Source organism: Embiotoca jacksoni, unplaced genomic scaffold, assembly GCF_022577435.1.
Source record: "Embiotoca jacksoni isolate LCO1_2020_lvr unplaced genomic scaffold, fEmbJac1.0.p SCAF_2, whole genome shotgun sequence".
Taxonomy (NCBI): Eukaryota; Metazoa; Chordata; class Actinopteri; family Embiotocidae; genus Embiotoca; species Embiotoca jacksoni.
Window position 1 is genome coordinate 2,421,819 of NW_027185340.1, and position 15,049 is coordinate 2,436,867.

Consider the following 15,049-nt stretch of genomic DNA (forward strand, 5'->3'; position numbering starts at 1 on the left):
CCCAAGCCGGATTCCTCCTCTCCCTCCTCACTGTACCTGAATCAATCATCTACATGGAAAGGCCACAGTCTTGTGCTGGAACAGCTGCTCAGAGCTCAACTCGCTGCTTTCTCACTTTAGGAGAACGAAGATGGCTTTAGGACTCACTTTGAGACACGGTAAATACAAACAGGTCAAGCGCGTGTGTTCACGTTTGCAGTGGTCACTGTTTGCTAACACTTTCTTTCTTAAGCGAGCATGCATTTTCAAAAACAAGTTCAATCTACGTGGTTCAAAATGATCACAAATGAAAAATGTACACGCTCAGTTTACTCCTGTTGTTCTTTAAGGGTTAAATTATTGCTGGCGTCATATTTTAAGCAAATCATTTTCCTTTAAATTTCATTTCATCTGTGAAAGTTGTGTTGAAGGTCCATGAAGCATTAAAGTAATCTGACTGATGATATTTCAGAGAAAAGAATAAAACGGCATCAAAAATCATTATAAGACATCAAAGTGCAAGTTTGATAGGCTAGAAAATTGCATGTCTGTTTTTCTTTGGCTTCAATGTTTTTTTCCCTGTCTTTAAATTTAGTGTCATGCAGTGTTGCTCTTCTCTTAACTAATGGATGCAATACGACCTTGAAAATCAAATAATGTCATATCACATAGGATGCTTCAAATGCTTTATTCAAATTAGTTTTCCAGCAGACACGCATGCACAGCCACACCACCCAGAGAATGTACACACCCATCCATTCTTGTTATGCAGAGGTGACGAGGTAAAGGGAATTCAAAAGAACAACTCGACATATGGCTCCTCAGTAATCAGCGTATGTGATCAGGTCTGAAATTACAACTGACATAAAAAAAAAAGAAAAAAAAAAAAAAGGCCACTGCAGCAGTTTTACAAATAGCTGTGAAACCATATCATTGGAGGGGAGATTATGGCAGCGGCATAAGCAGTCAAATCAATCCCCAAGTATTTTTGTGCAGGTTCGATAGAGGATCCAGGTAAGGCCCATTAGTCATGTTGGCATCCGGCATTGCGTTGCCAGGTCTGAAACAAACCTGCGATTCCACTGTCTTTTTCAATGTACTGGTTTTAGCAGGGATGTGAAAATTGAATGCAAATTTCGATCATATGGCAGTGATAAAGCCAATCTCGAGATACTTCACAAAAGGCATAATCTGCTTCTTGATGGCACTGAGAGGAAAAAGCCACTTACTGATAATTCATGTCTGAAAGGGGGCACTCAGAGACACTTAATACTGCTCCTCCCTCTGTAACTTCTTATAATTCACAGACATGCCCGGTATTACAAGGGAAGCAAATGCCACCGCTGTTAGGACAATTTCCTCTCACCACACTCGAAGAGAGAGTAAACAAATTCACATCTTAGAGTCCAAACATGAGAGGCGAGGCTTACCCAGAATGATGAATGAAGCAGAGTCCATACCCTGCTGCAGAATGGGGATTGATGAGAAGTTAACTGATCCCTGGATTTGTGGGTGGGATTTAAAGCTCTGTTTTGTAGCCATTCATCTGGCACCTCGAGAGGACTGACTCACATTGAGGGACATTGGATTCCAATGATGAGGTTGATGTTCTGTATCACAACACGTGCTGGGACATAATGCTGTTTGTTCCACACCAGCACGCCGTGATGTTGCAAGATGCTGCTCTACTCTCCAGTCCTGTACTGTTGTTAGGACAGATTTTCAATCCATACTTATTATACTGCGGCCTGGGACCCAATTTACACTGCAATATTGTAGGTGGGTGTGAATAGAAATTGATCTAAGGGAGGAAATCCTCTTCCAGTGGGAAATAAACCACTGTTCACTCATCATAACACAACAAAACGCATCAGCTCTTTCTGAGTAGAAGGAATTTCTGTCCTTGTACTCATAAAAAAATATAGAGGTTGTTAAAACAGTCGGGCACACAGATGAATGGGAATTTCTACATTTTTGAGGAGTTTATTATTTAATTTAATGAACGTAGAAAACTCCTTTTTATTATTTTGCATTATATAACATAGAATGCATTAAACATTAATGAAAATTAGTGCTTATAGTTCATTCTGTGCAAATAAAATATCTACAACAATTTTGCAAAATAAAACAGGAACAAGACTATTTATAAATGCGGGAATTTAAAAGGCAATCTGGGCTGCAATCTGTTCAGTCTGTTCAGATCTCTCCCACAAGTCTGACTGATTCTACGTGACGGAGACGATGCAGTATAGAGACCGTCAATAAAGAATTTGGTGATTGAACATATTTCATGGATTATCATTTTATTACATGCCTGCACGCAGAGACTGATTTCGGTACATGAGGTTTTATAATTCAGTTCAAATAAATGATCTATATTGCGTCAAATCACAACATATGTCGTCTCAGAGCGCTTTACATGGTGATGTCCTCACAAAATTATGGCGAGCAACACAACAATCATTATAAGTGCACTTCAACCTGTCGTCTCCTGTAACGAGGCTTTTCCGAAGTGCAGTGCCTCACTTTTATAGTCATTTTACCACATCGCCAGCCAGCCAGCCCAAACTATTACGACATCAAAACATCGAGAACCTTTATCCTGCTAGGTGGCACACTCTTGCAGCAGAAGATTAGTCTGTGAAGGTGACTCTACCTGCATTTACACTTTCCGTGTGCCAGGTGCTCAGTCAAACCTCTGAATCCATATTAGGGAGCTGCGTGAGGCAGCCAGCGTTAGCTAGCCTCCCCACAGTAAAACTTACCTGTCACCAGCTCGGCCCAGATAAGGACAGATGACCTTTCTGTGGGTTGTTATAATAAATCAACTCCAGGGGCGGTTATTCCTGGCACAGTCCTCTCGTCAGGCCTTACAGGTATCAATTGAGAAATAACACAGCCAGGCACCTCTGCTGACATTTTCCAAGTCACTGTTTGATATGTCAATCTGTCATGTAGAGACATGAGTATGAACAATACACACACACACACACACACACACACACACACACACACACACACTCACACACACACACACACACACACACACACACACACACAGGCAAGGAAACTAGGCAAATCCTATCTGTCTTGTTTATATGCTGAGCAATTTTCTTTTCTGTCTTCCTGTTGCTGTGCAGTTCTTCATTCAGCAAAATATACTAGGTAAGCTTAAATTGCAATGCAAAGCATACATCTTCATACATTCTGTTAGATTGCATTTAAAAACTGGTGACACTTTATGCTAAACTGGTTAAATGAGTCTTAAGCCAAACATTTCTTTAAAGACAAAAAGCTTCAGCATTGCTAAATAGCAACAACCAAAGCGTCTTTAAAGCGATATTAATGAACCTGCTGATCAGGCTGCTCCTGATCAGCAAACACTAACGAATTTACGGCAAAAAGCTTCAAGTTTTGCACAATTGCTTTTTCATGGACTGTTTATCGTAAAGAACGAGAGTGATCTTTTCTCAATTAGAGGAAAAAACAGAACCAAAGTTAATTGGCCCGCTGATAATAGGAGCATTTGAGCAGCTCCGACACAAAACAGGCCTTGTGGGTAAATGAAAGCATAAAATCTCTGAATCTCTGCACCGGCTGACTCATTCTCATCACACTGAACACTGCATTTAACCAGATCAGTATAAGGTGTTTTGCCGCTGTTCTTTTGACTTCAGTCCAGCAGCTGATCTGACTGTAATCAAAAGCTGACTGGGAGTCAGGGGTTCAGCTCCATGGCAGCACGTCTGCATCAGACAGTTCAGGGTGGCACAAAGTTTAGAGTTCGAGCCGGGTATTTATTATATGTGACGGCACAGATCAAATTAAGAAAAGACTGCAGAATCATTACAGTGACATTTAGCAAGGAAACTGTGAAAGTGCAGTTCAAAATAAAGTGCACTGTGCTACATTGCAGTAGCACAACATGGCAATTTCTTACCACAGGAGGATCTAAATTTAACCAAGTCTCACAAACTAGCTCCTAATGCACACAAGGGTCATAACCAGCCAGTTGGCAAGTTGACCAAACGCCACTTTTTAATCACAGTATAAGAGCTGAATCAGACGATTGGAGATTCATATTTGCCGGAGCAGCAAGTATTTGACAGAAGCACCAGAGAATCTGCAAGTCTGCTCTGGCAAGCTACAGCGCTTTCATTACCTAGAGTGGCTTTTAGAGGAAGACACTAAGCCACATCTCGATCAGTTCAGCCAAATGGACAATGACAAATATCCAAAATAAAGATTTTCCAAAATGGTCATATTGCTATGCCCCATAAGGGCTATTGTTATTCATTAAATTATTCAATCAATTATGCACTGAACAATAATGTGTGAGCACAAGATAAACCTCCGTGTTTAGTGCATGATGTATTAACCAGAATATTTTCAATAGAAGAAACCTCACAGAGCAAAACAATATATATAATCGTTCTAAAAATGATTAAAAACTCCTTAAGTATTCCAAAGTAAAACACGTTTAGTGAAATAAACATAGTGCGATCCAATGGGAGTTAGAGAAAAGAGATTTATAGCCAATGGCAAAGATCACTTTGTAACATCATCTCAATTTTTTTCTGAAGCTGTTCTCAAAATATACAAAGACCAAACAAATCCTATAAATCTGACAATTGTAGTGTCTCATCACTATTCATTAAAACCTGCAACGATTTATGTTCAGCCACTTCAGGGCAGTGCAACAAGCTTTGAGCACAACACTGACATATTATCACCTAAGCTGATATGGCAAAATACCCTATTTATACATGCAGCAGTCGGAGAGTGTCATTATGATTAATTCAGCCTGGTACCAGCCTAAAGTGTGTAATACACCCATCAGTCCACTGGAGGATACTGTGTCACGCTTCACCTCGCCTGTAGGCGTGAAAAGCACACGTATGTTCGACCAGGGTCGAAGTACAAAAAGTGATAAAGTCCAGGTCAGGAGGAGGTCGACAATGGTTGAACGAAACAAACAGGACTTTCACCTGCACGTCCAGCACTCGAGGACACGATAAAGCAAAAGTAAACACGTATTTCTTTTGTTGGGTAATTGACACACATTAACTAACAAATTTAACTTAAGAGACGTACATAACTTTACTTGTGTAAAATAACTTTAACAACCATGATCTGTTCCTAAAGCTAACTGTGGTGTTTTGTGCCTATTAGGACATTTACTTTTCACGAGTAGCCAGGGAACTAGACGAGGGAACGTCCAGTGGACTGAGGAGTATATTACATGTTATCGGCTTGATTTATACGTAGTTGTGTTACTGGGAACCTGTTGAATTTCGAATCCGCTCTCTTCTAGTTTTGTTTTTGGTCTCTCTTCAGCTGCTCCACTAAGTTCACCAGCTAATTGCTAAATGTTCTGCCATTTGGTGCCAAACAAGTTATCTGCAGCGTGTTTTAGAGCTTTCCTTGAAGCAGTTTCCTATTAATGGTGATTTGGGTGACAAGAGGGGTAAAATCCCCGACATCAATTTGTCACTACACGGGGCCACTTTGACACTATTAACATATAAATATATTTACATAAATATAAAAGAGTTTGCTTATCATTCTGCCTGTTGAAAAAATACAACAGTTTTCTGAACTCCCTCACATTTGCTCCTTCTTCTCGATCTTCATCAGTATAATCAGCATCAGTATCATCAAATTCAACCTAACCTTAACTTATATTTACCTTCATGAAGGTATGATTTGTTGAAGGACTGTTGAAATATTTTTAATTTTTACATTATGCTGTCATAAAATGTTTTTAATTGTATTTTACCACAGGAAGAAAATGACCAAAGAAAAAGAATAATTAAAACAAAATGGCTTTGCAGTTTAATGACTTTGAGAAGAATACTGGATCCTTATGTCGGATGTAATTGAAAATCTTTCTGCAAAGAATGTAGCCTATTACATTTTTCTTTTTAAGAAAAAAAAGAAGGCAATTTACATTTTCCTCTTTTTGCCTAATTTGAATTTTATTTGTCATGGCGGTGAACAAGTGCTAGACATATGCTGTTGGATTCTCTGCAGAGGTAACACTTAATTATCAAACCAACTGGATTACTGCTCAGGCCTGCCAGCAATGACGACCGGAATTAATGACACATAAAAAGCAATCTCCGCACCCTGGAAGTCCGAGGCCTGCAAGGGCAGTCTCAGCTCTACACATAATAAACATCCCATCATTTTGATGAGCACTTTTCCTCCTACGTCTAAAGATACGACCAAAACAGTAAATCTGCTCAACTTCCCTCACTCAGGTTCATCCGTGTCCGGAGGGCATCCATTACCCTGCTGCTTCACTGTGTCTCATTGAGGTCCTGCACTTTCACTTCTCCACTGAACATGAGTACATGAGTACACAGCTGAAGAGTCCATAAAGTGCAACAAGATCATTTTGGTCCATTTGCTGGTATAACTGTCTAATTAAAGTTTTAATTTTATGCTATTCTCTGTTTTCTCACAGCCCAGGGCACAGAGAAAAAGTGGATTTGGCAAACTTTCCCTAATGAACATCACGTAATCACTTCATAGATTTGCCATTTGTTTTGTCGGCTGCTGTTTCCAAAATCAAGAGAGAACATTGACCCTCAGCTCAATGATGAATTGAAAACAATATCAGAAGTAGCATGAAGTCAAACCGACAAGCTATTTTTGTAAGTACAAAAGCAAGAACTTAGATCATTGTTGGGAAAAAAAAATGTAAAACACAACTGCTCCCCGCGTTCAAGTTCATGTGGGTCAGGTTGTTAATGACTCCTTCCCACATGCTGATTCGGGAAGATGCCCAACACTGGTAGATGTCATGCGCAGGTAATAGACGGAGTGAGACATGCACGGTTCACTGATCAGAGCTGTAAGTGGTAACGACCACGCAGTAATTGCAGCCCTCTCTGCATCACTTATGCTGAATAAAATATGATGTGGGGTGTTATTCAGCCAAGGATTCGGGCATGTCATTGGAGAGCCACACAAGGAATAGCAGTCTAGTCCTGCTCCTGCTGGATTATTGTAGAATTTAAGGGCATGTGAAGTTATTTTTAAGATAAGTGGTAAAAACAAATGCACCGTATAGGCAGGACCTTTAATAGTTTTGCAGTGTATCTGTGGGTGAGATTTACGTTAAGTAGCTTCATCTGCTAATAAAGTCGCATAAAGTAACTGATGAATAAAGAATGATTCCAGTCAAGCAGATAATTCTCAGAAAGCACTGCTACGCACTCTTCATTGGTTGTTATTCAAACTCTAAGATAGAGTAATCATTAATAGTAATACTGGTGACCTAATAACACAGGACTTTTTCCTTTACCTTCCAAAAGTCAGACTGACAGTAACTGTATACATTTCTCATGTATAGAGCTTTACTACTTTACTTAACACAAATACACAGATAGCTCTACAGCCAGGATATGTAAGCAAAAAATTACAAAGACAAGAACAAAACCAAAATCCCCATTATACCGTATTACATTAGTTGCCAATCTCTGTCGTCTTTTTATTCTGATACAACAACAGCATACACAACTTTAAAAAGACACTCCACAATTCATAAAAAGCGACACTGTGATCTTAACATCCGTTTCCATAATCACTGCATTATATAATATATAGACGCATCTCTCTTTCTATGTTTCATCATTGAAGAGGGTCTGTACTCCACTCGTCTTTTCACGTTGCTCTCTTTGTCCTTCTGAACCGAGCATTCATTATGCATAAGCAACAAGAAATCTGCTAATGAAGATTGTATAATTGATAAAAACTGCGACATCAGCATATGCATTAAATTACCATGAGGCCACAGTTGAAAGGGAAGAAAAAAAGATAAAAATTAAACATTGAAAAACGCTATACACACGAAATGGGCTAACACTTAAGACATATTAATTTCATTGCTCTGAATATTGCTTATTTCTCCATATGGAGGTTTATGGCCTTTATACAAACCATAAATTTACTGTATGTAGCTACTAAATATTTTTAACACTTATACTTATTAAACATATTGTCTCATATAGAAATATATTACATCACATCATTTCTCTCCTGTTTGTCAGGCTGACTGCTGCTATTGAGCCGGTACTGTTACATATCCAATAAGCAAGATTGTTGCATGCACTTGTCAATTTCAACTCTTATTTTTACAGATAAATTCTCATTTTATATATCTATACAATATTTATTTTCTTTATTCAATTTATATTATATCATTTATAGGACTCGTACTCTTATCGCTGCATTGATCTGCTCTCCAAACATTTCATTGTACTGTTGACCTTGTTTTAACCACCGAGAAAATAGGAGAGACAAATGAAGAAAAATAACTATTTCAGTGTTGACAGCCTCGGGTACATGCAATAAAGTCTCTTTTGTTAGTATCTTTAAACCTAATTTTACATTTCTAACTTTACATAATGGAAGGGTGTGTTTTTGAAAGCCGCTATGGGCACAGAAACAAGGAGGATTTGCTTGTTTTTAATTACTAACTACAAAACTAGAAGTATGCACTCTGCAGATGCTGCACACTCTTGTGTTTCACAATTTGTGTCATTTTTCATATTTATCTGGGGGTATATTGGGAAGCTGTAGTTGTGTCTTTTTTGATACAGCTACTGGCACCAAGGTTACACATTTTCAAATCCAAGTAGCTTTGCCAAAGGAATAAAGAAATCTGCATATAGATGTACATTAACACACAGACAATTTGATTTTGAGGGCGACCTTCTTTCATCATTGTACAAGTATGAGTCATTTCTCTTATCAGTGAGTGCATATGCACAGTTTTCAGAATTATGGCAATTAATATGAACTAATTCATGCCATTTAGAAAAGCAGTCACAGGAATGGGGTAAATATAAATACTTTTCAAAAGTACATTGAAAACTTTACTTATACAGTTATTAAACTATTTTATTTTTTGAGTTGGATTCATTAACACTAAAATACAGATTTTTTTTTTTTTTTACTCCATACCTGACACCTCAGGAGGTTTGGTAACTTTATTTGAACCAAAAGTTGGCCAGGACCAAACAGACACTAAAGAAACATCAGCAGAGATGATAACAAGACTCCAAAGCACTAAAAATGAAAAGATTATCTCGATAACAAATACAGATTCAACCGTGTGTACTGTGCTTGAACTCCTCAAAGACCAGCATCACAAATGTTCCAATAAAAGTGATGCATTGTTTTTCTATAATGAAAGGACACGGCACGATATGAACGAACTTCAAATTAGTTTAAGCACCAATTCAAAGACTGAACATTAAATGTCACCAAAATACCAAATGTAGAAATGCTGTGAGCCAAACAAACTCTTAATTCTGCTGACAAATCTTGTCTCCTCCGTCAACACATATTGAGAGATGCTGACATTGTCAACAGCAGCATTAGATGCAGCAACAAGGATGTCTCTTATTAATTGTGTTTATTTGTTTATCCAAAGAAAACATTCGTGTTTCTGTGCACCGCCTGTGAAATACAGTCATACAGGAGCTGTGAACGGTTGATGCTCTGAAGAAGACAGTGGAGAAAATGACAAGCTCCCACCTCCACATTTTAATTGTGTGAAAATATTTTCACCTGAACTGTAGGAGCTGTCTTCTTTGTTTTGTATGAATGATAATGTGCACGCATGGATGTTTCTGTGTTCTGGTTTGGTGACCTTGCACTTACATGCAAGATGCTTCTTCTCAGTTTCTCTAATGAGTGACAAAGACTTCCTGTGGCTCGTCTACTCTGCTTTATATAACGTGTGTAAATGTATAACATAAATGTTTTGTTTCATCAAAATGATCAAAAAGGATTCTTTTAACTAATTAACATGTTGTTTGACTGCATAATGATGGAGACTGATGGTAAAATATAGCAGTGGGAACCTGAATAACTTCATTCTGACTCCAATGGAAAGCAACATCCAAACATTTTCTTTGATATTAACTCACAACCTTTTATTACGCAGGCATCTGAAGACCTTGTTTTATGCTTTGGTATGAAGTACATTTTGAAAATCAGCTCTTCATTTTGTGCCCCCGTGTCACCCTGAATATATCTACACGAGTTACTCCAGACGAGAGAGTTAGATAATGACTGTGTAACAATCAGAAATAGTATTCGCTGCACTCCTCAGCACAGGCCTCTGAAATCGCCTGAGAGGAAAACAACCAGCTCAACCAGCCAAATTCATGCAGAAAACAAGGTAATACCACGACGCTGTCCGCAAAGCAACTTAAGAGAAAAGCACTTAGAGGTATGCTTCTCCAGAAATCCCCCGAAGAGAGTCGGCCTGCCTGCTCCACTTCTCCCCTGACTGACAGCGCACTCCCGAGGAGTCACACCGCAGGACACGCACACTGATCCAGTCTGACACGCCTGACCTTTCCTGGGCCGTGCGGCTGGTTCACCGTGCAGGCCGCCCCGCCCGCCTCAAAAGGCCACACACAATGCCATGCAGGCGGTGCCATCGCAGCCCTCCCCGGCCGGCCAGCTGCCACCGCCCGAGCTGGGAAAGTTGTGTGTGCCCGGGACTGCGTAGAGACAGCTACTCAATCTGAGAAGCTCTCAACCACAAAACAAAGACATGCCATCTGAATTTGGCAGTGATATGCTATTGGTATTCCCCCAATGCACCCTCAGGCGGAGAGTAGAGTTTCGTTAGTGGATTATTGCGTTTTTATTACAAACGGGGTGTTTTGCTGTGCAGGAGTGCTTCTTTAAAGTGACTTTATACCACTTAAGATATTTTAATCAAGGCATTGCTCAAGATGATTATGAAGATGAAATTTGCATGATTTCCATTAGTCATCACACTTAGTAAATGTGCCTGGTGCAGTGGCTGGTTAGTGAAGGGGTTTAACATAATGTGTCTGCCAACAGTGTTGGTTGAGGCAGAATAATCTCAGAATAGATGCCGCAGGAACCCACTAAAGAACAAGGGATGAGAGGACTATAAGTGCAGAATGGATGCTGCAGCTGTGAAATGAAGAGCTGTCGCATCCAGCGAGCACTTCCCTGAGTAAAGAAAACACTTGGCACAGCAGAAATAAATCATGTGCTCGTGTACTTCAGTGTATGATTGTATTTTTTTCAAAACAGAGAAGTAAATTCTCTGCAGTTTAGAAATCCAGCTTATGTTACAAGACATTTGGTGAGTGCTCCGTCTAACTGATGCCGTGCAAGTATCCTTGAGGAAGCTGTGTAAGTGACAAATGGACTTTTAATGTGCTATTTTATTGAATAGCCTGATGGTTTTTTTTTTTTTTTAAATCATTGACTTGAGAACTTCGATAGAAAAACCAAATATGCACTTTGCTGAATGAAAACACACAAACATGTATATTGCTCTTGCAGTGCACCACATTCCTAATTGTACTGGATCTCTGCTACATTAGTGAGCAATTTCAAATGTCTTTTCTATTGCAATTACAACAGGAAAGAAGTGGAGCGATAATGCACTTCAAATGAAGCTGTTTTTCTTTGCTTTTCCTCTCATCACATTGTCAACCAAACAAGCATCTTGGGATAATTTTAACTCATTCATGAGGTAACACGGCATAAAAGGAGAAGACTTTATGTTGAATAAAAGATGTGAAATGTTTCTGTATGCCAACAAGAACACCTCAAATGACCTCATCTCAATGAGACACAAAAGGCCAAGGATGCTGGGAGAAATGTGTGTTGTATAAGCTGCATTTCAGTATGATCTAACATAACTGTTACATCTTTATCGACACAGATGGATACCCACACTCACAAGGATAAAAATTCTAAAAAATGAGTCACCAACTCTCTAATACTGATGGATTCACAGTATGTGTGCTTTTATAACATACTCTACACATTTTCTGCAGTGAACCTTGAATTTAGTGTCGTTAAAATCACCATTACGTGTTCGAACATTTGGACTGAGGACTCACAAACAGCATAATTTCAGCTGTGAAAAGAGGAGCTCTGCAAATGGTTCAGTACAATCGGTTGATGGCAGATTCAGCAAGACGAACCGCCCTGACACAGCTGGACAGGAACAGGTTCATTATGAAGGGCTGATTTAAACACTGAAAACAAACACAAGGCAATTCACATGTCAAAGGTCAAGCACAGTAAGTGTTGTATTTTAAATGTTAGGGTACATTATCTCCAATCTCAGGCACTTATGCATACACACGCACTTAACACAAATTGGGAGGGTGATTGTTAGCAATTATTTGTCAAGTATCATTTTGTTTTGTTGTGGAAGATTGCAGGAAATGTTTGATCTATATCTGTATATTGGTCCCTGCCCATTCAGGGAGGAGACTCATTATCCTGTGCCTATTCCACCACTGCTCACTTTTCGACTGAAGAGTAGATTATTCAAAAACAAAGTGACATTTTGGATTCATCAAGCGGCCCCAGAGACATGTTTAGGCTTTTTGAACACAGACTGCACCAGTCGGCGGGTCTGGGCATGTTTCTGAGGGACACACTCACACATGGACTCGGGAATTACCTTTTGTTCCTCTGGGCCTCCTTCTTATCCATAATGACAGGAACACAGTTCGTTAGCTCGGTCCAGTCTGCATGCAGTCCGCAGCTCCAGCCAGTAGAGAACCGGGAGAAGAGCCAGGACTCGTCTTTGCCCGGTCGGTGACATGTGCACTTCTTCTGTCCCGGCTTGCAGTCGCACGGCTGCTCCAAGCGAATATTCCTCACCAAGTGCCTCCCGAAAGTGGTTCCCCCGGTCTTCTGGATGTGCAGAAACACGATCACGTCGTCCCCTTTGATGTTGAACTCCACGTGTCTGTCAAGGTCTCTCTCGGTGAAGTTGAATTTTGACGGCAGCTTCGCAGGGCTGTCATCCTCCAGGTCTTGATCTCTGTAGAAATCATCGCTGTCCTGATACGGGGTTGAAAGAAGGCTTACCCCTCTTAATTTCTCCTCAGTCTTAAAGTGGCATGAATTGCTGCCAGCAGGACAAATGTACTGATAACCTATCATAACAAAAAGGACGGCTAAAATAGGAACCAAAATGAGCTTGCTGGATCTATCATCCATTATCTCAAGATAGTGTCTTCATTCCATTACTGTGAATAATAAGTATCACCCATGAGCTCTTCGGAGATCAATACTCCCCCATGCCTCGGATAGATTAAAGGTGCCTGTTATTTAAGCACCACATGTTGATCAGATGACACTCTCCCAAAAACGCATAAAACGGACAAAAGCAGAAGTCCACCTCTGTGTTTCTAAAATATTGCACGCCGTCTGCACTGCGTTGGAAATCTTGTCCAAATTCAAGAGTCATGGCATTTAAAATTGCTGGCTGTCCAACTTCTGTAACCGGTGTGGAGCTGCATCCGTGCCGACGACTCCCATACTCCGGTATCAAGTTGAAAATGAGGCGATCGAAGAGAGTTTTCACTTTTACTCCCTCATTATTTGTAGTGCTGATCCCATGCAGACTTATTTCAGCAGAAGCGTCGCGCTGGGCTGGATGCTCCGCCAGCATACTACAGCATCCTCTCCGGCTTAAGACAGTCTGACTGACTGTGCTGAAGCAATGCTTTTGAGAGGATGCTGCTGCATCCGAGCCGACGAATATGCGTTATATGCTCTCGTCTCCACATCCCATCCCGTCCAGCCCATAATCTTGTTTAACACAGTGCAAAGCCAGAAGTCCACACGGACGCTGAACGGTGATAACGTGGAGATTTAAGCACGTAAACACCAAATCCTGTTTAACTTTTTAAAGTGCAGTCATCCGAGTGACCTTTGAAGATTAAAGAGATCTGTTTGTAGTGTTTGGTGTTTGGTTGCCCGTGAAAATCTATCTATCTATCTATCTATCTATCTATCTATCTATCTATCTATCTATCTATCTATCTATCTATCTATCCATCCATCCATCCATCCATCCATCCATCTATCTATCTATCTATCTATCCATCTATCCATCTATCTATCTATCTATCTATCTATCTATCTATCTATCCATCCATCCATCTATCTATCTATCTATCTATCTATCTATCTATCCATCCATCCATCCATCCATCCATCCATCCATCCATCCATCCATCCATCTATCTATCATTTCTTTTACATGTACTGTTCTCATTTTATATTTCAGTCATGTATTATCTACTTGTGTCACTAGTGACGCCAAAACCTTAAGTCTTCATTGATATTTCACGGAGAACGTTTTAAATGCACTTGGAAAGTGATAATAACATTTGGGATTAAAGGGGTACTCCACTCATTTTACCCAAAAGAAACAGGTCATTGGAGGGACCACTTAGCCCGAGAAACCTGCTCGCTGTATCCAAAGGAAGCAAAGTGTATAATGATGCCCCCTCAAGGAAAAAAAATCGGAGATGATGTCATCAGGATTATTTTTGGTCTACCACGTAGCCATATTCACGTTTTCTGTTTAAAAAGTTCTTCAAGTGAAGATATAAGGCTTAATGAGCATTATCAGGGTAAACTTCTCTGAAAAGCATATGAATGTAATTAAAATCTGCCTACATATATTTCATTGGGATTTTTGCACTTTTTTTTGGTGTTTATTTCATGTTTTTAACAGTGCATGAAGGTTCTGCAAATTATTGCAATATTTTCTGTGAAATAAATTTGAATAGCTAAAAAAATTTAAAACATTTTGGTCATGATTAATGACTAAGTACAATTGTTGGTCCCAAGGCTTTACCAGCTGATTCCAACAATTTTTATGGAAGTTAATAATAATAATAATAATAACAAGCTCACTGTAAACTAAATGTACCACTGTAATTTGTTTAAATATTTCCATTCACAAGCAGCAGAAAGTGGCTGCACAGTTTTATAGTCACACATGTGAAACCGTTTTATGTTTTCAGCCTGTCTTTTTAGCTGTCTGCCGCTGTGCCAGACTGATTTTCCACATTATCGTCAGGTTAATTTAATTAAACATCAAACATCACTCGTCGTGTCCGTGTAAGACTTATTATATGCTGTGCTTAATTTGGTTAATTTTACGGTCGTTTTCAGACACGAATAACGCCGCTGCGACTCGCTGGCTTTCAGCTGCCCAAAGATACTGACCCGAAGACCCCTT

General features: G+C 39.6%; 1 protein-coding gene across 1 annotated transcript in view; it reads right to left on the bottom strand.

Moving 5' to 3' along the window:
• Window positions 1–13,847, bottom strand: part of hs6st3b (heparan sulfate 6-O-sulfotransferase 3b) — a 57,548-nt gene extending 43,701 nt beyond the window's left edge. Inside the window, exon 1 of the mRNA XM_069153901.1 lies at window positions 12,467–13,847. Within this exon, the coding sequence (XP_069010002.1) occupies window positions 12,467–13,011 (545 nt within the window). The 5' untranslated portion in view covers window positions 13,012–13,847. The remainder of the gene's footprint in view (window positions 1–12,466) is intronic.
• Window positions 13,848–15,049: the final 1,202 nt, after the last annotated feature.